Source organism: Leptonychotes weddellii, chromosome 12 (assembly GCF_054177405.1).
Source record: "Leptonychotes weddellii isolate Sample4059 chromosome 12, ASM5417740v2, whole genome shotgun sequence".
Classification (NCBI taxonomy): Eukaryota; Metazoa; Chordata; class Mammalia; order Carnivora; family Phocidae; genus Leptonychotes; species Leptonychotes weddellii.
Window position 1 is genome coordinate 66,183,604 of NC_138380.1, and position 27,818 is coordinate 66,211,421.

A 27,818-nucleotide genomic window follows, 5' to 3' on the forward strand; every position below is an offset into this window, starting at 1 on the left:
TTAAAGAGAGGAGCAAAATAACGAAAGATCTTCAAATTCAACTACAGTAACAGCTGCCCCTCTCTTAAAATAAAAGATGTCTAATTATTAGTATTCATGCGGTCAGACTATACCCTCAGAAGGCACAGATCCACTCTTTCAGTCCACAACAGAAATCCTTGTAAGCCATTCGACATCCTGTACTGTGCAGTTTTAGACCTGCACATATGTCTTGGTTGGGGGCCAGGGATTGGTATGATTACAAACTCTAGAAAAAACAAAATTTAAGAAGACAAAGAGAGATGACAAAACTAAAAAATAAATAAAAGAAACATTTTTTTTTAAATTATAGTACAAAGAAGCCAGTAAGCTGACAAATGGCTTGCTACTACATTAATAATGGGAACCATGAATATTCATTACACAATAGTCATAAATAGAAAGAAGGAAAACCAGAGTGCAGATGGGGCAAAAACTCAGACAGCTTTTCAAAGAGAAGAAAAGAAAGAATGAAGGAAGGAAAGAAAACACACACAAGCCTCAGACAAAGCTATTTAAGTAAGGGTCCCTGGGTGGAAACTTTGATCGAAGATAAGATAGGACAGTAAAGAAGGAATTTCCTTACACAAAGGTAAATAAATAAACAGTATAAACTACCCAGAATGACAGGAAGTGCTTTCAGTAAAAACACAGTCAGGGTAGTCTTTGCTTAGGATGTTAAGGATTAGAATAATATATCTCCCAAACCACTGATAAGGTTAGGGAAACTGCCCCACCCTCCCAATACCTTCACTCCCCACTTAGAGAAGGGACAGCCCCAGATGAAAACCCAACACACTAGTGTGCAATCTCAAATGCTTGATCTTCACAGATCTCGGGAATGAGGAGGAAAAACCAAAGATAAAAAGAGAATTAACCCCAACACATGTGTTCATGGACCACAGCTTGATTCTCCCTCCCATTACAAGCGAGAGACTACTTGAAAAGGTCATCACATTGGATCCACAGTCTTTCTAGAAGATAGTTTCAAGCGAAGCACAGAAAAATCCTTAGGTTCTAAATAAAAAACACTGCCACACAGACAGACAGTCACTTCACTTTTTTTTTTTAAACGTGCAGATTATTCTAAACTGTTTCCAAACAAACAACTGGGGGGGGGGGGAAGACGTGGGTACTAAATTATTGACACCGCACAACATCTAGCCTGTAGTTTTTAATTAGACAAGAAAGACTCCTGAAGGCAAATGCCACAAGACTGATAGAAGTGAAGTGAGCACCTACTCTAAGTAGGAAAATCAATTTATTTGCAGCACTTTCATTTTGTTTCTCAATTAGTCCCACAGCCAAGGGCTACCCTAACACACTCTTAGCATTCATTTGCAACTTAAAAGTCACACAATTCAACAGTAAATGTAATTCAGCCATCATTTAAATGCAAGGAACTTTCAAGTCTCCTTTAAAAAGGCCACAGTCCAGGAGGCTCCCCGCATGCCCTGCCCACTTCAGCTGTGGCCCAGGGGGCTGTTCAGGTCACCTCCAGTTCCAACACCTCACTATCCCTGCGACCCTGTGTCAGTTGCTTAACTTCTCTAAATCTCAGTTTCCCCATCTGTAAAAGTAGAAATAATAATGCCAATGTTATTGAGAAGATTTAAAAATGTATTCCATTTATTTTATTTATATTTAAGGGGGTTTTTTTAAGTGTCACCGTCAATAAACGATTGGTGAATTTCTATGGCATTCTGAAAAATAAGGACAAAAAAAATCTTATATCTGAATTATAGAAATAAACTCACCGAAAGACCCCAATACTAGTGTCCCTTTATGCTGTCAAGCAACTTACTCAGCACATACCAGGTACAAAACACCACGCTGAGCAAATGAGATACAGAAGGAGGTAGAAATGCACCTCTCCCCCCAAAAACCACATGCTCCCATGGAGGAGAAATAAGAGGTGATTGTAAGGATGCAAATATCTACTCAGACAACGGGTCCCAAGATTGTGATAATAAATGTATGAGAGGAGAACATCCTGATGGAGAAAATTTCCCATTTCATCAACTCATGGACACAGAATAGAGAGTAGGGACTTAAGGGCTCCCCTTGCCAAGACAATGAATAGGTTCCCGTGAAAAGGCTGGTAACCAAGAAAGAGAACCACATGGACATCATCAGAGACGACAGGGGAGGCAGCCACCCAGAAGTGGGAAAGCAGGGGAAGATTTTCCTCCCTCTGTAAACAGGGTAATCATCACAGATCTTCCTGGAAATTCCTGTCACCAAATGCACATTGTTAGATGGGATGGATGTGAGCACCGTTCCCTACTAAAGCTTTGGTTAAGAATGTTCACAAACGCAGAGCTCCTGAGTATCTTCTGGGATATAAAATCCCATCCACCGAAGCCCATCTAGCTGACAAACCCACAAGTGGACATTGCTTTCTGCCAGATCCAGTCAGCACGTGGTCAAGGCAAGGCTACTGTGACAGCAGAGGAGAACAGTGGCAGGAGGAAGCCTAAGTTTGGACTTCCCAGCCTCAGCTTCCCCATCTTTAAAATGAGGAGGTTCCTAAAATTAGATCACTGATGTCCCATGATAAAGCCAGCAGGCACCATGCAACCCTCAGCTTGTGTGGAAAGGAGGATGACATAAATATGTCACTGAGTGTGACGGGTGCTGCGAGTGGTACAATCAAGTTCTATGAAGAAGAGTACCTGCTATGTCCCAAGACCTATTAAAGAATTTACAAGCATTGTCTGATTGATCTTCACAATAACTCTGCCAGGTAGAGATTACGATCCTTGTTGTACAGTTAAGGAAAAGGAGGTGCACACAGATTGTCTGTGGGGGGAAAGGGGCAATCCAGCTGGAAGATGGAGCAGCAAGATCCCACAGTGATTTTTACTCACCACCCTACAACAGAGGGAGCACAGGGTGGAGAAGAATGGGTTCACAGCCCGGGAGAACACAGAGAACACAGTCACAACCAAAGACAGCCAGTGCTGATCATTCAAAAATAAATCAACTCTCAAAGACAAACACCTAGCCCATCAAACATCAAATCAATAATTCCTGTGACTCACCCCCAAACTGGTGATCCGCACTGATCCCCGAAATGGTGGTAGATGTCCCACTAAAAGTTCATACACATTTTTCAGATTTCTAACTGGACAAAAATACTATGCACTAATTGTACCATCTACAGGACACACTTGTGGCTTTCACTACAGAAATATTTAATAGACTTTTAAGAGCAAAGGAATGCCAAACTAAAGGTACTAAAGAGGCACATAGTATCTCTTTTTTTTAAACGTATAAATTTAAACATTCCTCAAAACAACCTTCAAATAATTAAGCCTAATCATCAGTTCTGCGACACAGGATGTTTTAAAAACTCAGCAACCAAACTTACTCTACCCTTTGGTTATTAAATATCTAGAGAAGTTGAAATAATCAATATTTTATGTTCATTAAAAATTTTTATATTGAAAAATATTCATCTGAGACCTAAAGAAAAATAACAGCTTTCATTTAGAAAGTTACAAGCATCAAGAGGAAAAAACTGATAAATACAAGAAAGGAAGAGATTAAAAAATCATTTGCAGATGATATGATTATATACCTAGAAAACCCAAAGGAAGCCCCTGAAAAATCCTGGAACCCATAGAGTTCAGTAAAAAAGCAAAATAGAAAATAAATATATAAAATCCTATGGGAACAAGAACAATAAAAATTGATTCTCAATTAGCAATTATTTTTCAAGAGATGTCTTAAAATAATATTAATGACAAATGAAAAAAGCAAGCCACAAAGATTAAGAAAACTACAATAATGTACTTTATGAAGAGATTTTTATTTAAAAAAGATAAAACATGAACAGCACTGGGAAATACCATGTTCCTACACAGGAAAAAAAAAACACTGTAAACTGAAATGATATTCTTTTAAAAGTATTCAAGATAATTCCTTACTAAATATGAAATTTTATTTTTCTAAATTTTCAGGTTTTTTTATCATCTGTATTTTTTTATCTTTTCATGAGTGACCAGGTGTCATTTTATGTATAAAAATGTAACAGTATTCTAATTAAGAACAATAAAAATATCAAAAGTTTTCAAATGTAATCTTTGAGTTTCAAGGCTGTATTTTAATCAAATTTCTAGTTTTCATAAACCCCTGAATGTGTCAACTGAGTTACTGAAAACAAGATTGAGCAGTAAACACAGAGAAACAGGAAAAATCTGACAGCTTCATTTCTTTCCCTTCCTTTACCCTCAAGATAAATGGAATTTGAAGTTAAAAAAAAAAAAAAAAATAGGTGTTACAACCAAGCTCAGCAGCACATCACACACGCCACTGGCCTTGGAGGAAAAATGCCCAAATGGAAGTGGAAACTAGTTAGAGGCTCTCCCACATAAGTTAAATGCACCCCAAACAAATAGTAGGAAGGGTTGGCAAATACATTCATTTTTAAAGTAAATATTAACTTTAATGAGCTTGGTGACCGGAAAACTGATTCTGCTCTCTTGATATTTTCACTTCTCTGATCCTTCTCATCAAAAAAAAAAAAAAAAAAACCACTAAGAAGGCACAAATTCTCCTGCTTCTGAGCCCAACTTGTATCAGAGAAGAATCTAAAATCATGCTTTATGTTCATGCCCTCAAATCTTCCCTACTCAACTGGCGGTAAACAAAGAAGACAAACAATATATGTGCCAGAACCAGTCCCTGAAATGCAGTGGGGAGAATAAGGAAGTTCAAGTCTTTTTTCAGGGGTCATTCTGGTCATTGTCAAACAGGGGCCAATTACTTTACATCAGCATCTCCCGCCTGCTTTTGTGTTCTTCTTCCCTCGCCCAGTCACGAACCAGAACAGAATGATCTCAGTCACAGTAGAAGGATGGCGCAGGCAGCCCACAGGTCATCAGGAGCCTGGACCCACTGCCTGGGCTGTGAAGGGGCTCAGGGCGAGAGAAGCATCGTGTAGGCGGCTGAGCCATCTGCTTCAGACAAGATGGAGCTCACTGTCCCCAGCAAGACCAAGCAGTTTGCTGGGGGAAAAAGGAAAGAAGAAACCCCAGTGATGTCAGAAGTATAGGAAGAAGAGAAAGAGAGAAAAAACTGGTCTGTTTCTTTTCTCAGCTCCCAGGTTATCAATGAAAAGGAATACAAAGTAGTCAACGTCTCTCTCCATGCCCACCTATAAAATCTTTCTTTTTCGGCTAAGGTATATATATTAAAAATATCTGCCTTTCTCTGCTGTTTTTAACCTTCATAGAGATTTTGGTTGTCACAATATGAAATAAAAATGAAGCTAGAGTCACTTCACATGCCCGTGTGTGTGTGTGTGTGTGCGTGTGTGTGTGTGTAGACAGGATTTAAAGAAAAGAACTGAGTTTATCTGACATTTTCTGTTTGATATTAACTACTTGTCTTGTTTAAGGAGGCAATTTTACACCCATTGGGAGATCTTCTGACACTGTTTTCTGACCATGCCAGTTAAAACACATGCTAGCATCAGTTCATAATGCCTCCCAGCTGGAACCAATCGGTAGGCAGGCTGGTGATCCATGGTCCCTGGTCCAATCATCACCCTTCCATAGCCTTCACTGTCTGCAGAGCCCTAAGGAAATCCGTATTCAACTCCTACTACCAGAAGGATCAAGCTTATATCTCAAATAATTCCATCCAATCCCCACCCAAATCCAGACAAAAATGGAAATACAAGCACAGTTTTAACATAACCTTGAAATTGAAATCTAAAATGCAAAGAATAATTCAGACAAGAGGCCTCCTTGATCTCACACTAACCATGTTTCTCTTCAGCAACTTATTTAATCTTCCTGGCCCTGTTCCCTCTCTGTAAAATGAGTGTAACTCGGCTCAAAAATGACACAGATCTACTGCAGGAATCCTTTAAGTTTACCTGCTCTTATTCCTTATTAGGAAAATCACTCATCTACCTAACATCAGTTGCATCCTTGTAAGAACTTTAGGTCCTCCCCCCATCTGTACACCACAAAGTACACCCATAGGGCCTGTGTTGTTGTTCTTCTCCCTTCTCCTGGTAAGCAACCCAGGAAAATGCTAAGCACACACTGGAGTCAGACAGACTGGGTTGCAATAATGGATTAGACCACTGTCTAGCTGAGGGGCTTTGAGCAAGTCACAACTTCAATGAGCCTCAATTTCCATATTACCCTTTTGTTGTATTTCCTTTTGTCAGATGTTCCCCGCATACAGGGATACGTATGTTTTACAAAGCTGAGATCCTACTCTATATGTAATGGTTGTTTTCACTCAACATTGTAAGGTTTATTTTATGCTTTTTAATATTTAAGAAATTGCCTGTAATGAGCATGATTACTTTCTTAATAGCAAGTATTAAAATTATTCAGTGAAAAATACGCAATTGTGATAAGAAGGAAAAATTCTGAACCTGAAAAAAAGTCCAGGGTGAGTTCGATATACCCGTATTACCTAAAAATATATTCAAATGGAGGGAAATGTATGTATATAAATGCATATATATAAAAATATTATAAGGAAAATAAAGGAAACATTGTAGTTAGTAAAAGTGAATCGTCCAAAATTGTGGTCATCCAATTAATGGCATTAATATGGGCTTTAAGATTTTTATCTTCTAATAACTGTACAGAAATTAATATAAAGGCAAACCAGTGTATCTTACAAAGTATATATTTATTTATTTCTTCCTTTTATGACTAAAGCACCTTTTTGTTGCACATGTAACACATCATTTAGATAAAGTAATGCAAACCTCTTGGGGAAAGTTCTGAGCTCAATTAGGGCGTCTGGGGACAGGCCATATGTTACCAGGCCTTTTGCACACCTGAACCCCAATATCTAATGACCCAAGAATGCTCATTTATAAAATTAAATAGTCTTTCTTTTAAGAGAAGAGAATCAAGCGCTGCAGAACATTCCCCATCATTTCACTTGAAGACGATATAAAGAGAACTACACAACTAAAGATTTAAATAAATGAACACCTATAACACAAAAGAAGTTGTAATTCATGCTCTGAATGACGATTACTAACACAATTTTATCTCATCAATCTTATCTCTTCTTTATCTTTAACTTTTTAATTAATGAAATTTTCATTAAAACTGAAAAAAATAACTAAGTTATTCTTATTCATTTTTCTCTGTTGTAGACTAATGTCTACTTAGCCCCTTCCTTGTTATTCTTGATCACTGTCTTAGTCTTCTTTTGGCTAAAATATCTAGAAAACTGAGATACTAAGAAATACACAATTGTAGAACTAGGACTCTATTTTCTGAGCCAAAAATCAGAATGCATGATCTGAAATCAAGAGCTCTTCAAAAAAATTCAGACCGCACATGACCATATTAATGTCCATCTTCAATTCCTTTCTAATAGTTCAATAACAGATACTCAGAAAAGTGGCTCTCAGTCATTTTCATCATCTGAGCACACCTGTGGGAAATGACAGACTCCCAAGAAAGAAGCCTGGCTAGATGCAGCAGCAGTATTCTCAAAGTGTGTGATTTTAGTAGGGGAAGTGCACTGACATCTTTAGGAAGCATTTAGAAACTCACCCTTCACACTCATCACTGCTTTATAGAGCTGGTGCAATCTCCTTTTTTTTCAAAATCCTTTAAAAATAGAACAAATAATGCTCTGAAGTAACTAAGTTAGAGTCATAAGCCCAGCTTTAAGGCAAGGAACAGACTAGTTTGTATCCACCAAGACAAATGTCATACTTTCGTATTTGGCATGTTTCCCATGGGCAAACTCTGGATATGCCAAATTCCTGGTACTCTAACTGCAACTCAGCCCCTTTCTTTCCCATTCAAGAAAATACATCAAAAAACAATGGAGAGACTGACATCAATCTGCTCTACGTTTTTTTAAAGGAAATTATGTGCACACTTCAATATTTCAGCTGATAAGAACACAGAGTTGTAACAATGTGTTTGAGGTTGGCTAGACGAGAACGCTAATTCCCACACACTGAATATGAAGATACCTTCTAGACATCACACTTTACAGACATCTCACGTGAGAGTATACAGAGATTGAGAAAACACAAATAAGCACAGAGAATTGGTGACTCCAAGACTGTGTTCAATTCCAAGTCTCTTTCAATACTTACGAGTCTGATTTGCCAGGTTAGAAAAATGTGTATCAGTGAAAAGTCAACTAAGTACTCTATCTGACAAGACTTAAGCTGAGTATACAATTACATGTTACAACAATTTTTTCTACTTTAGTCGTAAAAGCCTTAAAAAATTTTTGGTCCACATATTCCTTACTCTTGCATATAACATTTAATATCATGGAATTTAGGATTTAGAGTCACTATTTAGAAAGACTTAAACACACACAAAAAAACTACTTTTCTGAGCCAAAAATTGGGATGCATGATCTGAAATCAAGAGCTCTTCAAAAAAATTCAGACCGCACGTGACTATATTAATGTCCATCTTCAATTCCTTTCTAATAGTTCAATAACAGATATTCACAAAGTGGCTCTGAGTCATTTTCATCATCTGAACACACCTGTGGGATATGACATACTCTCAGAAAAGAAGCATTTTAAATTAAGCACATAATATTGCACAAGACACTGTAGTACAGACTACTGCCATATTTTCAGATCATTAAAAAAAATTTTTTTTTAAGGAAATCCCCAGACCCATATTTTTAAAACAAAGAAAAGAAAAAAGAAAGGGGTGGAGGGAGGAGGGAAGGAAGAAGGCAGGGAGGGAGGGAAAAGAAAAGAAAGAAATCTTAAAAACTAAACTAAACCAACTTTATATACTGACAACAAAACAGATTCAGAAGGAAAAACTGAATATTCCTTCAATTATTGTCTTTACACAGTGAAAGAGCGCCTTCCAAAAACTTCATACTGATGCATCCTGGAGGAATCAAGCTTGCAAAATAGAGAGCAATTTTTTGGTTCCAATTTTTTGTAATTGTGCCTTTTGTCAATTTTATGACACAGAGAATAAAAAGAGTTAAGTGTGTTTTAGACTACAAAAAAAAATTAGTAAGTGTATCTCTCAGAGAAGGGCCACTTATCTGTCACACTGATCTAAAGGTCAGCACACTCCTGATCAAGTACAGAACATGATTCCAGTCCTCTGAAAACCTTAACCCCTTGGCCTAGCTGATTTCAATTATCATTATGGTGCCCAGAGTAAGTAAGAGGCCATCGCAAATGCAACCAAGCAATTTAAGGATTCGTAGATTATAAATCACTGGCTCAAATTTCAGTGAGAAAGAAAATGGGTATAACATACTCCCTGTAGCTGGGCCCATTTTGTTCTTGTTGAAGAATATCATGAATACCTAAGTTGTATTAAAAACACTCCCTACACCAAAGGTCAGCTCTCTACAAAAGAATTCCAACATGCAAATCAAAGCACACCCAGTAAGGGAACATCAACTACCCTTACAGGTGAGACTTCTTATAGGTTAACGGGCCTGCCACCAGGATGCACAGAGCTCACAAAGACAAACGGGACCCAACTCATGCTTCCAATTTCTGTAACATTCTATCTTTTGGGAGTTAAGAATATGGAAGTGACTAATTCTCCCAAATGTCATACATTTTACAATGTGTGACATGTTACTTCCTCTCCCAATTTTTACAGCACTACCCAGACATTCTAGCCACTGTCTGGGACGAGACATAATTATTGTAATTATGTCTACCATAATTAGGGAGACAGTAAATGTGATCAAACATTTATAGAAAGGAAAAGCTAAAGCACAGAAAGTTTTAAGAATCCAAAAACTTCAACTAAGTTCCAATGACAGAATTAAGGAGGAAGTGAGGTTCTTTTTCAGCCACGTGAAATGTCACATTTGAAAAATTACTACGTACCAGATTACTGGCACAGTCAGAGAAATAGTCTGTAAATTTCCAGACTTCTTGCACGGGACAGGTTCCAGAGATGTCAGACATGACCACGGTGAAAATAAAAGCGGATATAAAGTCATGTAAAATCTTACTATAAAGAAAGTGAGACTGAATTTGTGCCCAGGCCCAATACTCCACGATGACAGGAGCGGGCCAACAGGTACATGCCAGTGGGATTAAATTCTGTGAGACTTACTAGACTGAGAGTCAGGTTCAGAGCATATCCAGAGGCTGACATAAAAAACACATCAATAAATACTTGCTGCACAAGTCTTTGAATCAGGAAGTGTCATGACAAGAAAGACATGTGGGGAAGGGTGGTGGAGAGGAGTGAGAGGCTGAACAGTGAGACCAATTAAGAGGTTACTGGGATAAAAAAAAAAAAAGGTAAAAGTGATAAAGTCGGAACTGAGGTGGTGGCAGCTGGAATGATAATGAAGGCATTAAAGTAAGAGACAACTGATGAGGGTGCAAAGGTGAGCAAGAGATAGATCACAGAAGACCTTGAATGCCAAGTTAAGAGTCTGGACTTCAACCTGCAGCCAAGAGGGAGCTTTTAAAATACTAAGCAAGAGAGGGGCACCTGGGTGGCTCAGTCGGTTAAGCGTCTGCCTTCGGCTCAGGTCATGATCCCAGGGTCCTGGGATCGAGCCCTGCATGGGGCTCCCTGCTCAGCAGGAGGCCTGCTTCTTCCTCTCCTACTCCCCCTGCTTGTGTTCCCTCTCTTGCTGTGTCTCTCTCTGTCAAATAAATAAATAAAATCTTTTTAAAAACAAATAAACACATAAATAAAAAAATAAAATACTAAGCCAGAGAAACGCATGACTGGCATTTCAGATCTGGTACAGTGCTGGAACAGGAGGCAAGCTGTAGGCAGGGAAGCCGTGCGACGCTGACTGCAAGCCCAGGCAAGAGAGGCTGAGGCTCACTGTGCGCCTCAGCAGTGGGAAGGGAGGTGGCAGGAGGCAACAAGGACCAAGCCAGTGGCAGGATGTGGGGCCTGGAGGGTAGCACAGGTGGTGTCAGGCTCCTTCTGCCTTGGAAAATCACTGATACGGGAAAGAGAAAAGGCAGAGGTTTAGGAGTATTTTGTACGTGCTGAGACTGAGGTGACGTGGAGACACAGAGGGAGAAACATCTAATATCTGGGTGTGGAGTTCAGAGCAGCAAGCGAGGTCAGCCAGGCGCGTTTAAGTATAATAAGGGAGTAGCCAAAAGCAAGGGCTGGACAGACTCCTCGGGGGGAGCATGACAAAATGATCACAGTGGACGGAGGGCTTCCGCTGCCACTGAAGAGATGGGGAAGGCTTGCCCGTGCTCAGCGCCTCGGCTAGAACACCTGTATAAAGGAAGAGACAGGGTAAGAAAGGGTAAGTAGGTAAGGAAGGGAAGACTCAATTACACACACTTCTGGAGTGAAAGCAGGGAAAGGAATGAAGAGGGAAGGAGGAGGAACTAGCCTGGGACAGCAGAAAAGACATATCCTCCTCTGAGACCAGAAAAAGGGAAGTAAAATTGGAGCAAATGAAGGTACCCACACAGGCAAGGTGCTGACATCTAATAGTACTAAGTGTTCCAAGGAGCTGGAGGGTGTTACGGGTTGGACCGTGTCCACCAGCAATTCTTATGTGGAAGTCTTCCTCACCCCCACCCCCACCCCGTACCTCCGAATGTGATCTTCTTTGGAAATAGGGTCAGTGCAGATGTCATTAGTTAAATTAAGAGGAGGTCATGCCGGAGTCGGGTGGGCCTTTAATTCAATATGACTGGTGTCTTTATATTTTTTCTTTCTTTTTTTTTTTACTTAAATTCAATTAATGAACATACAATGTATTATTGGTTTCCGAGGTAGAGGTCAGTGATTCACCAGTCTTATATAACACCCAGGGCTCATGACATCACGTGCCCTCCTTCATGGACTGGTGTCTTTATAAAAAGGGGAAAGTTGGATCCACAGATACTCATTAAGGGAAGGTGATGCAAAGACACACGGGGAGAAGAAAGCCATCTGCAAACGAAGGAAAGAGGCCTGGGACATATCCTTCGTTCACAGCCTTCGGAAGGAACCAGCCCAGCCCACGCTTTGATTTCAGACTTCTGGTCTTCAGAACTGTGAGACAATTGACTTCTGCTGTTCAAGCCACCCAGTTTGTGGTACTTTTCTATGGCAAGTGTAGCAAACGAATACAGAGGGGGAGTCATCTCCTAAAGGAAGGAGGGGTGGAGAAGGGTAGCTAGGAGGTTTGAGGGACGTGGAAAGGTTTCAGCAGGAAACAGGCCCAGCCACACAGTGCAAGACTGCGCACAGTTGCCTCAGGTTCCAGCGAAGGCCGGAGATGATAAATTTATTTACAGAGTGATTTCCTCAAGCAGCTCTTGGCAGCCAGTGGGTAAGAGAGGAAAAGATGCCAGGTCAGAATCGAGGGCTGGCAGAGTAGATTACCAGCAAAGTACAAAGGGATACGGCCATTGAGGATACTGGCAGGGGAGTGATGTACAATGAACGAAGAGAGAAGGAAACAGAGGAGGGGGATGGGTTGCAGGCTGAAGAAGGGGACAGGGCAGGTGGAGAAGGAGTCATCTGGAAACAGGGAGCCAGCAAAGAAAAGAAAGCATGAAGAAGCTAACAGGGAAAGACTGTTACTGGGATTTCGTATTTTCCATGAGGCAGTCTGGGAAGTCGGAAGCTAGACGGCTGTATACAATCTATACGTTACTCACAGACTCCGAGGCCTGAGATGGTAACAGCAGTTAGGTGCTGGAAAAAACGGCAACAGCTCCCACCACCCACGGTGCAGGGAACATAATGCCCAGGGGTATCCCCAAATCATATTTGTACCTGATTCCGAGAATCGGGTTCTCAGAAAAATCACTACTGGAAATCTATCCTCTCCAGTGTATCTTTATACATAATTACAAAGAGGGCTTGGACTAGAAGCAGAGATCAAGGCATACTACCCCCATCTAGCACACAAAATTACTATATTAAGTAGAGAAGAAGCAAGTTAACCTATAAAAATGTACTTGAGGAAGTTAAGGATCAGATGTAAAAATGTTAAGACATTTCAGACGCTCTGTACACATTTCCTTAGGATACAAGAAATAAAATAGCTGGAAAATGCCAAAACCTGTGTTGGCAGCCCCTTCTACTTTGCAAACAAGGAACAACTGACCAGAGCACAGAAGAATTAGAAAACTTGTAAGTGACCATTCATTTTTTTCCAAACAAATAAGTGCTTAATTATCTGGATTATATATGATAAACAAACAAAACTCTTTGTATTTTCAAAGGTTTATTTCAATCACTAGAATTTTTGTATGTCTCACTAAAGAGCCAAGCATAGTCAACACTTTGTTCTGGCAATTCATCAGAGCTAAAATAACACAAAGGCATGAAGCAGAACAAAAACGACACAATTTAACCTTTTTCGTTTACACACAAGAACAATTCATAAATTGTTGTGGCTTTAGACATTTCCAACTCTTTCTATACACATGTTTATACTTACTCAGAACTTTTTACTTTCAAAGTTTGGAAAGTTTTAGGCGAAGTACTTTTACATTGGAAGAGATTAACCGTATTTTCTGACCTTTTATACTTCAGGTCTCATTTTATTTTTTTATTTTCATTTTTTATTAATTTTATTATGTTAGTCACCATACATTACATCATTAGTTTTTGATCCATTGTTTGCATATAACACCCAGTGCTCCATGCAATACGTGCCCTCCTTAATACCCATCACTGGGTTAATCCATCCCCCACCCCTTCCCCTCTAAAACCCTCAGTTTGTTTCTCAGAGTCCATAGTCTCTCATGGTTCATCTCCCCCTCCGATTTCTCCCCCTTCATTTCTCCCTTCCTACTATCTTCTTTTTTTTTTTTTAACATATAATGTATTATTTGTTTCAGAAGTACAGGTCCGCGATTCATCAGTCTTACACAATTCAGAGTGCTCACCATAGCACATACCCTCCCCAATGTACTTTAGGTCTCATTTCAAAACAAATCACTAAATAAAAAATAAGATTCAAAGCCTTCCTTGAAGTCATAGTATAGTATTGTTCACTGGCAGAGGGAAAATGGGACCACTCAGGGGACATGGCCTACGACATCTACTGGGGACAAAAAGGTGAGAAAGAATTTAGAAAGTTCTGCAACTTTATATAAGGATATCCTGATATCCTTATAAATGGTTAGTCTATCCACATCAAATATATAGATTAAACCCGCAGAGCATAAAATGCTTCCTATTTTAATCAGGGCCCAGATACACAATGAATGAAGGCCAAAAGGTCATCCTCTCCCCAAATATGATGGGCTTCAACAAAATTTCCTACTCCAACAAAATTGCCTATTGTAAACATCCCTCCATACTTAACTTCCAAAGTGCCTCATTCTCTCTCTACAACAACCATTAGCACACTGTTCCTGAATATAATTCCAGGATGCTTATAAAAATTTGCAGTCATGGTATTTTAGCCTATTTAAGAATGAATGAATAAATAGGTCTTTCAAATAGGTCCACATTTCTTTTTCTCCTCTCCTCAAGGTCAAACATTTACACAAACCCTAGAGAAATCCTCTGTAGCAATCAGGGAGTAGCAACTACACTCTAGCCTCGAGCTAAGTAGCCCTCCACCTCATAAATACTGAGTAAGAAGAGAGTTGCCACACCTTGATGTATATCTAAGAAGCTTACCCAGCCCCCACGTTTGAAGAGTCAAATCTTACCTGAATTCCAACAGACTACAAGAGGAAAAGAAGACCAAGAAATGAGTTCAAGAAAATTTCTAACAAGGTAGTTTGAAGATGGTCATTGAACAACTTGGTGATTTTCTGTTTATTTAATCACAGATGCAGTGCTCTTTTCTGATTTAGTAAAATTGTAAATTCGTAAGATTTCAGCCTACATTTAAAGATAGAAAGCAACTTGAGGATGATCATCTATCTACCTGACTGGTTTTACAAACGAGAAAACTGAATGGCTAGAAACTGGCAAAGGAGAATCCACACTGACATTTGGTTCAACACTCTCTTTCCTTATTAGCAACAGATATTTACTCATATTCAACAGATATATTTATTGAATGTTAACCACGTGCAAGACACCCGAGGATTACAAAGCTGAATTTTAGAGGAGTATCCGAAAGTAACTCTCTTTATAACTCTAATTCTTAATTTTGAACTAAATCTTTCCTTCCTCCTTGTAGCCCTTCCAAATACAGAAGGTGATGTCATGGTGAGAACGTCGGTAAAGAGATGATGATGATGATGATGATGATGGTGATAATAACGACAAAGACAATGACAATGCCAACTGAGACACTTACTATGTGCCCATCACTACCTGTTACCTTTACATACATAGCTTATTTAATCTTCAGAACAATCTTAGGAGGGAGATAAGTATCTCTAATTGATAAAAGGTTTGGAAAAAGTAAGTCAATTGCCCCTGAAAGGGTAGTCAAGTTCGGGTTTACACCCAGGCATGACTTTACTACTGCTGTCTCCTAGGTGCCTGACCCTGGCACTTCCCATAATTAACTGGAAATTCCCTAGCCCCTCTGCACCTCAATTTCTCCATCAGTGAAATGATGAAGTTGGTCACATGATTTCCAACATCTCTTCCAGGTGTACCATTCTGCAATTTACTAATTTGAGGTTTTTAACCAATCTCTTGCGGTGCAGAGGAAGGAAAACACTTTGTAAAAGCTAAGGATAATTTTGCCCCAAATGACAAAATCCAGACCTTTGTGCAGAGGTTTCTGGGTAAAGGAGGGTGGGTTGTTATTGGCTTGATATATCCTTAACTTTCATCTAGTTTCCAGCCTCAGGTTTTTGTGAAAGCTAATCTCACAGCCACATGACAAAATAACATACAATCATTAACAATGGTATTTAAACTAAACAGGAGGTTTTTCAAATCCCTAATAATGATTAGGAGTCCTCTGTAAAAACATGGGAAAATACCACATTATTGCTTTTATAAGAAAAAAAGCAGGATGCAATATACGGCTTTTTTTTTTTTTTTTTTTTGGTTTCTGAACAAGGAGAAAGAAACAAGAACATTCAACAGTGGTTGCAGTTAGATAATAGGATTGGGAGATTTTTCTTTCTCTTTTTCCTTATTTTTCTTTTTTATGTAAGCTTAAATTACCTCCATAATTAGAGGGGAGACTTTTCTTTACAAAGAGAGAAAAGGTGTCCAATATTCTCACACTGATTTCTTCTGAGAAGAAAATACTCTCCTAGAAGCATCTCAGTAACACTGCAGGCATTCCAGAAATACAGGTTTAGAGGTGAACATCATTATTACCTACTACAGATGAGGAAGAAAATAGTCCTCTATTGCTTCAGGTCTAAAATAACTAAGTTTTACAGGATGTTTCAGGACTCCTGGTAGGGGAAGTTGCTTTGGAGTCCAGGGACACATAGCTCCACAGAGTTGGGTGCCAGGAAAAAAAGAACAGGTGCAAACGACGAAGCAGCAGACCATGAGAACCAAACGTCACTGGCCCCATCCAAAATCCCAATCTGGAGCAGGCTCTCCCTGTGTGGTCCTGCCCTGCACCACGGCCAACCACATGGTCAAGGGGCCTTTCCCTGAGCACAAATGTCCTCACTTCTCTGAAGCACTACACAGAGGGACGACAGGTAGCATATTTCATAGAATCTGCAACTGAAAAATCACAACCACAACCAAACTAATCTAGGCTCCATTAGGCTGCAGGATAAGCACGTTGTGTGTATACCTCTGTGTTCACATATAAACTCCCAATATATAGACACACGTGGCCCAGTTTATAACACAGATCAGTAACTGTGGCTTTGGATGGTGACAATGAAACACTTCACTCTATAGCTCTCTTGAGAATATTTTGTAAACACATTGTGTCTCTCATGATTCCCACTGATACTACATAAAACTCAGAAAAGAATACAATTTAAAAATCACATTCAGAATGCTATTAATTACATAGGAACCCTCGGCCTTACTGGAACAGACTTTTTTTTGCTACTTTGTAGCAAGTAGATAAACACAGATCTGATATACAAAGAATAGAAAAACAAGAACAGGAAAAGTCAGCTTCTCCTCTGGGAGTCTCACAGACAATATGTGGCGTCAACATCACATCACACCCGGAGTCAGAGGAGGGCTGCAGGGAGCCGTGATGCCCAACTCCCCAACAACTCCAGACTTGTCCTAAGCATCCACCTCACACTGGGCTTCACCAGCTCCACCACCATTAAGAAAGCAGCAATACAAAGGCCAGTGGGTATCCTTTATTCATTTAAAAAGACATATTTATGTTGATTGCTACCAAAACTCCTTTGAATGATTACTTAAAACTGAAAATAATGTAACTAGAGAGATGTCATCTTTTTTTTTAAGGCATTTTTTTTCTAAGTGTGAAGTTGGCACCTATTAACTGTACCTGGTGGTAATTAAATACATCTAACATTAGATAAAGAAATTTAACCTACCTCATCAAAGGTGGTGTCGTCTTTCTTCAAAGCTATAAAATAAAAAGGGAAAGGAAACAGTTATTGTGAAACATCTCAAAGAGGCTAAGCATCTAAGTTCTAGAAAACAGAAGGAAAACAAAGCAGTATGGTGTTTTCATTTCAGAAAGTAAAACTGTACCCCAACCTGAATAACAATGTTACAATACAAATAGGAAAGCTGCAAATGAGACAGAGAATTGCACAGCATGCATCTTTGTGAAACACTTTCATAAATATGTAAATGGACGATCCTCCCAAGTATGGAAAAGAAGTATGCATATCTTTCCCCTATCTCTTCTTTAGTAGAAAAACGTTTTAATGAAAGTATGAAAGCATCAAAAAGTAATCTTAAAGAAATTTCCCCCTCAACTCCTGGGTTTTGAGCATATATCATTGGGCACAGTGTGTGGTCCTCCCAAACCAATTGTCAGGATGACACCCCCTCTGCACAGTGCCCTGAATGAGATTTTCATGCCGAGGGAAGTTTAAATACGGTGAGAAAAGACTAAGCATGTAAAATAAGCACTGCAGAGACATAATTCAAGCATTTCAACATGATCCATTTTATAACAAAGTATCACGAAAGGAAACAATACATTCAGAATATTTTATAGGAGTTAGCAAATACTTAAAATTTATTTAAATATGCAGCTTCAGAACTGGAATTTTATTACTCTGAAGAGAAAGAGAAGTATTTCATGCATTGTTGGCAAACACCCTAGTTCCTTAAATCCTACAATTACTTAGAATGTTTCATATTAAGGAGAATGCACAAAGGAATTAATTTGGCTGAAACCACTAATTGGAGAAATGTTTCCAATTTATAGAATTGTGCATAGGTGTTTACTGGTCTATACTAGACAGTTCTAGTCAGGATAGAAGCACTTGTGTCGCTCTTACTTGGAAAGCTATGTTCTGACAAAAGCAATGGAAAGCAAATTATGTTGGCAATTAAGCTCTGAGAGAAGCCATGTGCTTAAACTGAAGCTATCATTTCTTTCTTTTTTTTTTTTTAAAGATTTTATTTATTTATTTGAGACAGAATGAGAGAGAGAGAGAGAGCACATGAGAGGAGGGAGGGTCAGAGGAAGAAGCAAGCTCGCTGCCGAGCAGGGAGCCTGATGCGGGACTCGATCCCGGGACTCCAGGATCATGACCTGAGCCGAAGGCAGTCGCTTAACCAACTGAGCCACCCAGGCGCCCTGAAGCTATCATTTCAGAGCCTATACTATACAGTCTAGCAATCTTGAAAAGGATATTTTCTGTTTCCTACTATAGATGAGGTTGTGGAGAGTTAAGGTGGATGAGGGCAGATTGAGGGGGATAAAATGTTTTTGAAAGTTTAATTCTTAGTTCTCCTCTTTTTTGCCTAAGAAACTGATCTGTAATAAATTTCTCTACTTGCTTTATTGGAAGACAACTTCTTCTGAGTGAAAAGTTAAAAAACAGCCCTTTCTCCTAGTCTGAAATGGCTTATCTTGCATTTAATTACTTACACACATTTTATCATGTGTTTGCTTTAACTTACATTAAATCCAAAATAAGCTATTTCGATAGAAAGCTATTGAGAAAGCTAAGAGCCTAGATGATCTTTAATTGCTATATTTTAACTTAGAATGTAAAACTTCTAATGTGGAAGGCTTTCTTTAAATATCAACCAACCATGTTACTGAACTACAACCCTCACTTCCCTCAAACCTAAGGCATGTCCTCTAATCAACATACTTGAGTAGTGATTCCTAGATAAAATATTAATGACCTACATAAATATAGGCAAGTTGTCCCATCTAAAAAAAAAAAAAAGTGGTTTTTTTTTGGAATAAGAAATGATTAGCTCAGTGATTTCAAATACAAAGTCAATCACTGTACAGCCTCATACCTAGCTCATTTAACAAAGATGAATGAAAAATTATGTGGCTGTCATGCAAGATGCAAAGCTAAAGCACCAAACTTATAATTCACAGCACAAACTTCCTATAGTTCATGATAAAGTTCCAAAATTTAGCCATGGGTTGCCTTAAGCAAAGCATCAAATAGGAACTACACTTGATACTATCCTTCGGGTAACTGCAAACAGAATGAAGACCCTCCAGCTGAGAGAAAGCAAAAAACTAAAATGTCTCTGACATCTGGACGGGGCTCTTTCTTTCTTGCCTCCTGGATAAAGAGGTGGGTCTGAAAACAGAAAGAGAAGGAAGAAACAGAAGAGGAACTGCAGCTGTGCTTTCTAAAATATAAGTAGCAGGAAGCTAGATTCTCTCCCCCGCATTCTATTCTCAAGCCCAAGATACCACAGGGGAGAACATTTTAAGACCCCAAAAAGCTATGGCTTCGTTGAAACCCTTTATTGGTAGACTGACACTTTATACAGTTACTTATAAATATTGAATCCTTGCCCTGAACAGCAGTTAACAGTAACAACAAAGGCCAATTAAAGATGTCTCTGCCAAATATTTATCAGGTCATTGATGAATAAACTCTGACCTAAACAAGCACACAACATCTCATTATTGATTACATTCCCTGATTGTCATTAATCATTCATGTAAATGTAAACTCACAATTGTCTTCGAAGATATCTTGGAATAGCGAGCATATTACATTTTTATGGGTTAACAAGGTGGTATATATTAAATCATTTAAGATATTCAGATACCCTATTTAGTCCTCTACTCAGACACTGCTTCCTCCAGAAAGCTTTCCATGATCCCACCAAGACTAAAGTGGTGTCCTTCGTATGTTCTCCAACAGCAAATTATGTTAATCTTCCTGGTAAAATTTGTCACTCTATATTGTCAATGCCCATTCATTGGCCTGTATCCTCTTAAAGTCCTTGAGGACTGGTAAGAGCGGCCGCTGAATCTCAATGTCAGCACAGTATCTAGCACATATGACGTACTCAATAATTATTTGTTAAATTAATGAGTTCTACCTCAATGGCAAAACAATAGCCTCTTATATTTTGAGACACACTAAAGTTTTGGTATATGAAAACCATACACCATTTTCTCTTATGAAAGGATCATAGATATAAATTCCATTTCACAGTTGGCAAATTAAAATCTTCTGAAACTACATGGGGAGAGAACATTGGTACTATATTTAAATTCTGTGCCTGAACCTTTACCCTTAAGAATGGACTTATCACATGACCGCTGGACCCTACATTACACACTTACAGCACAAGGTAACAAACCCCAAAATTCAATGTAACCATAGCCTCTTCCTTTCATTCAGTTCTCTCACAAACTACATCTTTTAAAGGAATGGTACACATGGGGTTCATCTCCAATATCACAGAGTACAAACTTCCTTTCTCTACAAGTTAATCCAAATAAGTGTGAAGAAATGCACTCAAATGAATATGAAGAAATGCCAGTTTGACCTTATTCTTACGCCAGATATTACAGAAAGCCTTCCTCCTCCTAGGCTATCATTTAAAAATTAAAAGAAAGAAGGAAAGGAAAGAGGAAAAGGATTTTAATATGACCTTTTTATTTTTTTTTTATTTTTTTTAAAGATTTTGTTTATTTGACAGAGAGAGACACAGTGAGAGAGGGAACACAAGCACGGAGAGTGGGAGGGGGAGAAGCAGGCTTCCCGTGGAGCGGGGAGCCCGATGTAGGGCTCGATCCCAGGACTCTGGGATCATGACCTGAGCTGAAGGCAGACACCCAACGACTGAGCCACCCAGGAGCCCCTAATATAACCTTTTTAACAACTAAGTTCCCATTTGTCGTTTTTTATGCTAACCAAAAAAAAAAAACAAACAACAACAAAAAACATAAGACAACTACAGTAGTTCCTAAATAAGTGAACACACTGACACTATTTAGCAGAAAACGATAAATACTCACCACTGAAATCAGTGACTGCCTTTGAAATTCAATTACACCCATCTTATAAAAGAACTGTAACTGTGTTATAGTCACTCTCTGGCAGATGTCATAAATTAGAGTGCTATGGCTTGAAAGCAAATGTGTTTTATTAGACCTTATATAACATAGTAATTTCAGATCAGCTGTATTTGGGATGGGTAGTGACAAAGCTGACATGATCACTCAAGTGTGAATAAATTAAACATTAGCATTACCACTTTTATATAGTCAAAACCGTTAATAATAAACACTGAATATCACATACTTTCAAACGTTGTCCTCATTTTCTATCAATGATTAATTTCTCATGGCTAAACAATGATACTGTATATTTTGCCATATAACAAGCTACACTTTTGAATCATCCTAAAAAAGCAAAATTAAGTCAGTATGTTTATTTCAAAAGCCATTGTAGACTGGTTAAAGGGAATGAAAAGAGATGTTGTATTATTCAACAGGAATAAACCATTCGCTCTTTGATCTCCTCGTGAAGTACCAATGAAGACAGGAGGAAGATGGGGATAAACAGAGAAATGGGAAGGAAGAATATCAGCCCCCAGTACTGTTCTTCACATGTAACAGATACTGCACTAGATATTTTATGTGTCCTACCTGATTTAATCTTCACAACAACCTTGAGAAAATTTATACCTGTGGACTTTGGAGTTTAGGGGTATTCTGCTAGTTGCCCAAGGCACACAGCAAGCTGGGAAAACAGGGTTCAAACCCAGACCAGACTAACTCCAAAACCCATCCTGTTTTTATACTGTGAAGTCAGTAGCCACTTCTTCCCCTCACTTCTCTTGCTTCCCACTAGAAGATCAATTATGTCAATATGATATAATCACCAATAACGATAATAACATATTATGAATATTTATTGAGTCTGCACTACGTACCATACAGGACATCATATGCGTTATTTCACTAAGTGCCAATAACAAAACTGAGTTGTACATGAAAAACTGAAGCTCAGAAGTGGAGGGACCTGTCCAAGGTCACATAGCTACAAGTGGCAAGATGGGAAATCCCAGTGGTCTGACACACACAGCCCACATCCTGAATCTATGCACTATATAATTCCATAGTAAAAACTCCATTCCATAGCCTCAAGCACCTTAAAATCTTTACATAATCAAATTGATTTTATTGCTTTGTAATTTTGCTAATAAAACATTAAGAAAATACATAGATAACAAAGATGCATTTTTCTGTAATCCCATTTCCAGTGCATGTCTTGGGTTTGCTATATACAAGCATAACCATGTAAACCTCTTTATCTCCTTTTACAGTATTCCAGAATGAGAGTTACTATTCAGAATCATGACCCTCCATCAATACAAGAAATAATCAGTTATGTTCACTGCACTGTACTGTTTCTGAAAGGGAGGAAGTAAAATCTACTATATCTTAGAACATATTTTAGAAGTGCTGGAATCAAAAGGAGTTTCACATCACTAACTCTCAGTAAGCTAGAAAATCCAATTAACTGTAATATCCCACACTTGCCAGCACTGTAGTTAATCCAAATTTTACTGATTGGAGATCAAAATCTTGAAATTGCTTAAACATAAGGAATTTTTGTATTAATGTCCTTGGTTTCTTACTGAGATTCAACTGCAATGAATTATTTAACACAAAACTGGAAGGGCTCCAACAGAGTCATTAGCATTAGTAAATATACAGTTAATGTGTTTTAGAACAGGGCTTAATGGACTCCAGAACCCGCCTCTGTGATGGTTTGGGTCCCGGGCAGAACACTCTCCTTAAAAATGCACACCAACTCAACACCTTGCTCTCTCACATTCTTCTTGGCTTCAATCTTCATTTGCATGTAGGAACTCTTCATATGCATCCCTAAGTAAAAGTGAAACTGCAAATATCCAATACATGTAATAAGTAAAACCAGGATTAAATATTGGTTTCACACCATAACTTTACAGCCATTTTGGGAGAGATTTTGTATACCAATAGGAAATTTTAAGTTAAAGACAACAAAGAAAACTAGGCTAAATTTTGATCCATATTTTCTCTTGCTTGAACAAAGTTTGCATATTTTAGAGTGCACTTATAAAATGATTTTTAAAGGAAGGGATGGAAGGATGACTACAACACTCATATGCACCCCAGGGGTTTATTTTAAGGAATTAAGTACCTTATGCTTAATTTCCATTAACACGTTCATTAACATGGATGACATGTTAAACAAGTGAAACAAAGGCTAGAAGGCTTCTTAGGGAATCTGAGGGGTTATTTTTAGTGTTTGTATGATTCTCTTGCTGAAAACAGTTACCTACATAAATGAAAGTTATAATGTTAGAGGAAGCAGCTACCGTCTTAAGGTTAAAAGGGGCTTTCTATGGCCAACCCTAAAAAGCTAACAAACCCATTCCACACAATACTGTTGTCACCCTGTTATAGTCTGTGACATGGATTTATTCTTAAATGTCCTAAACATTTCTCAGTCAGTTTTTATTTGTACATCAGTTGGTTGGTTGGCTGGTTTAAAGACAATAGTTCCGGAGCTCTAGTAAATGTGAGAAGTTCGGGAGACTCATTCCTAAATGTTCAGATAAGTTCACAGCGCGCATTTATTTGCCGCAATGGAAAGATTCAGAGAGCTCGGGACGGAACAGCCAAATCTCGCTTTCGAAGACCCGAAGTACCGAACAAAAGGTCCCAAGGTATCTGTCCCAGTTCCCTTTAGGTTGGATGTCTTAAACAATACCAAGGCACAACTCAACGTCTCACCAATTTCCAAAGCTAAATTATTTACTAAACACCCCAGAGCAAAGCCTGCACGCAATAAATAAATAAATAAATAAATAAATAAATAAATAAATAAATAAATAAATAAAAATAACAAGTGACCCAGGCGGCCGTGCAGCCGGTTGCGCAGCGGGGCCCGGGGCGTCCCATCGCCTGTCCACCGCGGGCGCGAAAGCCCGAGCGCTAGTGGCGAGGAGACGGAACCCAAACTGTAGGCTTAAGATCATCCACAAACGAACCCCCAGATCCTGAGAGAGGGGTGTCTCTCCTTTCCATTGTCGCCCTCCCCCCAGGTCCGGGCACTGTTCGGTCCACCGTCCGCTCGCAGCGCACCCCACGCCAGCCCCGGGTGGCCGCTGCATTGGTGGTGCCAGAAGCGCGGGGAGGAGGAGCAGACGACGGGGGCGACCGGCCGGGTGCCCGGGGCAGCGCGCCACTCACCAATGCGACTGAAACTCTCCGACAAAGTTCTCCGCAACTTCTTCATCTTGCCGATCTTCTCGGCCGGCTGCGGCTCAATGAGGTCGCACATCTGGGCGACACTGGGCTCCGGCAACTTCCCCAAACTGGTCCAGAGCGGAGCGCAGACAACGGCGAGGGCGCGCGGCAAGAAGGCGGTGCCTCCTCCTCCTCCTCCTCTTCCACCACCTCCTCCTCCTCCGGCCAGGAGGCGACGCGCTGGGCTCGGGAGGCGAGTGGCGAGCTGCAGGCTCCGCTCGGGCCTGGGCCGCGGCTGGGCGGGCGGGGGCGTTCTACGTGGTGCCGGGGGCGGCCGCCATCGCCGCCGCCGCGGTAGCCCCGTGCCGCGCCGCCGCCCGGCTCATTTTCCCTCCTTTGTAACCGAGAGCGGCGCGGCGGGCGGCCGGCAGTGGGGGCGGCGCGGGCGGGGCGGGGCGGGCTGGGAACGAGATGCGGGAGCCGGGGGTCGCCGAGTGCACGGGGCACAGGCGGGGAGAAGTTCTCAGCCCCGAGTTTCGGGCATTCGGGAGAAAGAGCCGCGGCGCGGAACCGCCACCCGCCCCGCCCTCACCGCCCCTCCCGCCGCCTCCGCCCCGCCTTCCCTGGGCAAAGGACCCCGGGCGCGGGACCCCAGCGGGACCTCGGCTCCCGGGCTCGGAGTCGCGTCCTCTTCGGGCCTGTCAGCCGGGCTCGCGCCCCCGCGGCGCCCCCTCCCGGCCGCCCCCGCGCGCCTCTCCCGGCCCGGCCCGCCCCGCCCTGGCCGCGCGCTCCACGACCGGGGCCGACGGAGGGCCTCGAACGGGCAGGGCTGGGAACGGGCCGCGACGGGGACTCCGTCTCACGCTGTGGGGAGGCCACCCAAAGGGAAGGCTCTGGATCTCGGTCATTTATCTGAGTGGTTTTCTCCTTGCCACGAGCGCGTGTGAAAAGAGCGAGGAGTTGGGGGGGGAGGGGGTGGCCGCCACCACTGCCTCTGAGTCCGGGGAATGGAAAGGCCTGGGGGACCACTCAGGTTTGACGATGACTTTTTTTACCGCCAGTTTTGCCAGAAAGACTGTGAAGTGAAAGATCCAAAGGGAAAGGTGGGCCCGTTTTTTTAGGGGAGTCAAGTGCAGAGGTAGAAGCGTCAACTGTAACCCCCCAAGGCAGGGCTATGCTGTTTCCTTCACCCATGTGTCACTCTGAGTGACTGATGGGAATGTAGATGTAGCTAATTTCTGATAGGAACACCCAGTTCCATAGTAAATAGCAAACAGAAGTCCTTCGTCTCTACCAGTTTTAGAATATATTTCCAAACTGGAAGACTTGGAGGCCAAAAAGATTCTGACCTCCTCTCCCCGCCCCCCCCCACCAAAAAAAAAAAAAATTAAAAAGGAGGGGGTTGGAGGAGGCTTTATAAAATCCCAGAACAAACAGTTCGGGCAGCAAACGCACATCGTCTTCATTCTCTTAAAATGTGGTGCAGCGAGCGCTCCAAACGTCAGTCTCCCAGGGGAGAGAGAAGGAAGATGGGGGAGGGCCTGAATGTTGATTTGGGGCCAGCAAACTCCTTATGAATAGAAATTTAGTAATCTTGAGTCATCTGGCTGTGTAAGTAATAAGAGCTTGTGAGCGTGTGACAATGCTGTTTGGTTTAAAGGAAGTTTTGGGGAGTTTGTATTTTGTTGAAAGATTTTTATCTTAAAACAAAAACTAGCCCCCTGCCTTCCTTAAATTGTGAGGTAGAACACTTCGATTTGTTCTGCTCTGTAATGAGCACATTATAGGGTCTTTGATAGATTGCTCCTGATAAAAGACAGGAAGTCAAGCCAAGTGGGGAGCCAAGGAGGGTGGGGCATTCATCAAGAAAGTCCGTATGAGTTAAAATGCAAGGATGTTGGGTCCTAGTGACCATATTTAGATATTACAGACAGCACCAAGTATGTCCTCAGGAAAAAGTTTGACTTTTACCACTTCCTCGGGTTAGTTAGGGAGAAAGTTATCAGCAGCTATGAATGAAAAGACAAAAAGCAACCAATCAACATACTGATGGGTTCTAGCTACCAGTCAACAAAGATAAAATAGTTACTAATTTAATAAACTTTGACTGCGGGGCGCCTGGGTGGCTCAGTCGGTTAAGTGTCTGCTTTTGGCTCAGGTCATGATCCCAGGGTCTTGGAAGGGAGCCCCAGGTCCATCCCGCTCTCTGCTCAGCGCGGAGCCTGCTTCTCCCTCGCCCTCTGCCTGCCTCTTCCCCTGCTTGTGCTCTCTCTCCCTGTCAAATAAATAAATAAAAGCTTTAAAAAAAATTTAAAAATAAACTTTGACTACTATATGTCTGTGGCTATCCTAGTCACTCTGACAGTGACTATATCAGATAGGTAAATACACATACAGATATAGATTCTCCATTTCACCTCCCCAGTATTTAATATTTCCAACTTTTTAAAAGGTCAACTTCTGCCTGAGTAAATCATGGTATATCCATACAAAGGTACAGTAGGTAAACATTTTTTAAATGAGATAAATCAGTATGTATTGATGGATAAATATATCTAGGGTAAGTGAATAAAAAGCATATTAATCATTAATACATTTGTGGGAGGAAATATGTTTCTATGTGCATAGAAAATTTCTCTTCAAAAAGAACAAAGGGGTGCCTGGGTGGCTCACGCTTAAGCGTCTGATTCTTGATTTCAGCTCTGGCCATGATGTCAGGGTCATGGGACAGAGCCTTGCATAGGGCACTGCACTCAGCACAAAATCCCCTTGAGATTCTCTCTCTCTCCCTCTCCCTCTGCCCCTTCCCCCACTTGCGCAAGGTCTCTCTCTCTCAAATAAATAAATAAAAATTTAAAAAGAACAAAGAACTGTTAAGTGTGCATACCAGAATAGAATGTTCCCTTTGCCCTTTATACCTTTAAGTATAATTTGAATGTTTTACCCAAAGAACACATTACTTATAAATACTAATAAAAATACTAATTTAAAACATAAAAATAATATTTACTTCTATTTTATCTACCCCACTCCAAAACTTCAGCTTTCCCACCTCCAACAAGCTTCACCTAATCACAATAGTATACCTAACAGGAGAGACAGTAATGGACCAAATAAACCTTGTCAAATATGAATAACCGACTTTCCATTATATGCTTAACAACTTCCTTTGTTGGTTATATATTAAAATGGTTAGTTTTGCAAGAAACCGTGACACAAAGAAGGAAATTTTTAACTGGATGCTTTTAAAATGTGAACACTTAGAGGATTCAACTCTTGACACAGTTATTTGTTTCACCTGTCTTCATCCTAAGATTGTAGGTTCA

The 27,818-nt window shown here is 40.4% G+C and overlaps 1 protein-coding gene across 6 annotated transcripts in view; it reads right to left on the bottom strand.

Annotated features, from left to right (window-relative positions):
* The window catches only part of CDK14 (cyclin dependent kinase 14), a 511,224-nt gene extending 486,163 nt beyond the window's left edge, over positions 1-25,061 (bottom strand). For 4 of the 6 annotated variants that reach the window (XM_081800566.1, XM_081800569.1, XM_081800568.1 and 1 more), the window contains exons 1-2: positions 24,496-25,058; positions 17,387-17,418 (exon numbers count right to left, since the gene is read on the bottom strand). In XM_081800566.1, coding sequence (XP_081656692.1) covers positions 17,387-17,418; positions 24,496-24,586 — 123 coding nt within the window. In that variant the 5' untranslated portion in view covers positions 24,587-25,058. Of the gene's footprint in view, positions 1-17,386; positions 17,419-24,495 lie in introns of all 6 variants that reach the window. The other 2 variants (XM_081800571.1, XM_081800565.1) reach the window with 2 other exon arrangements.
* Between the last annotated feature and the right edge of the window lie 2,757 nt (positions 25,062-27,818).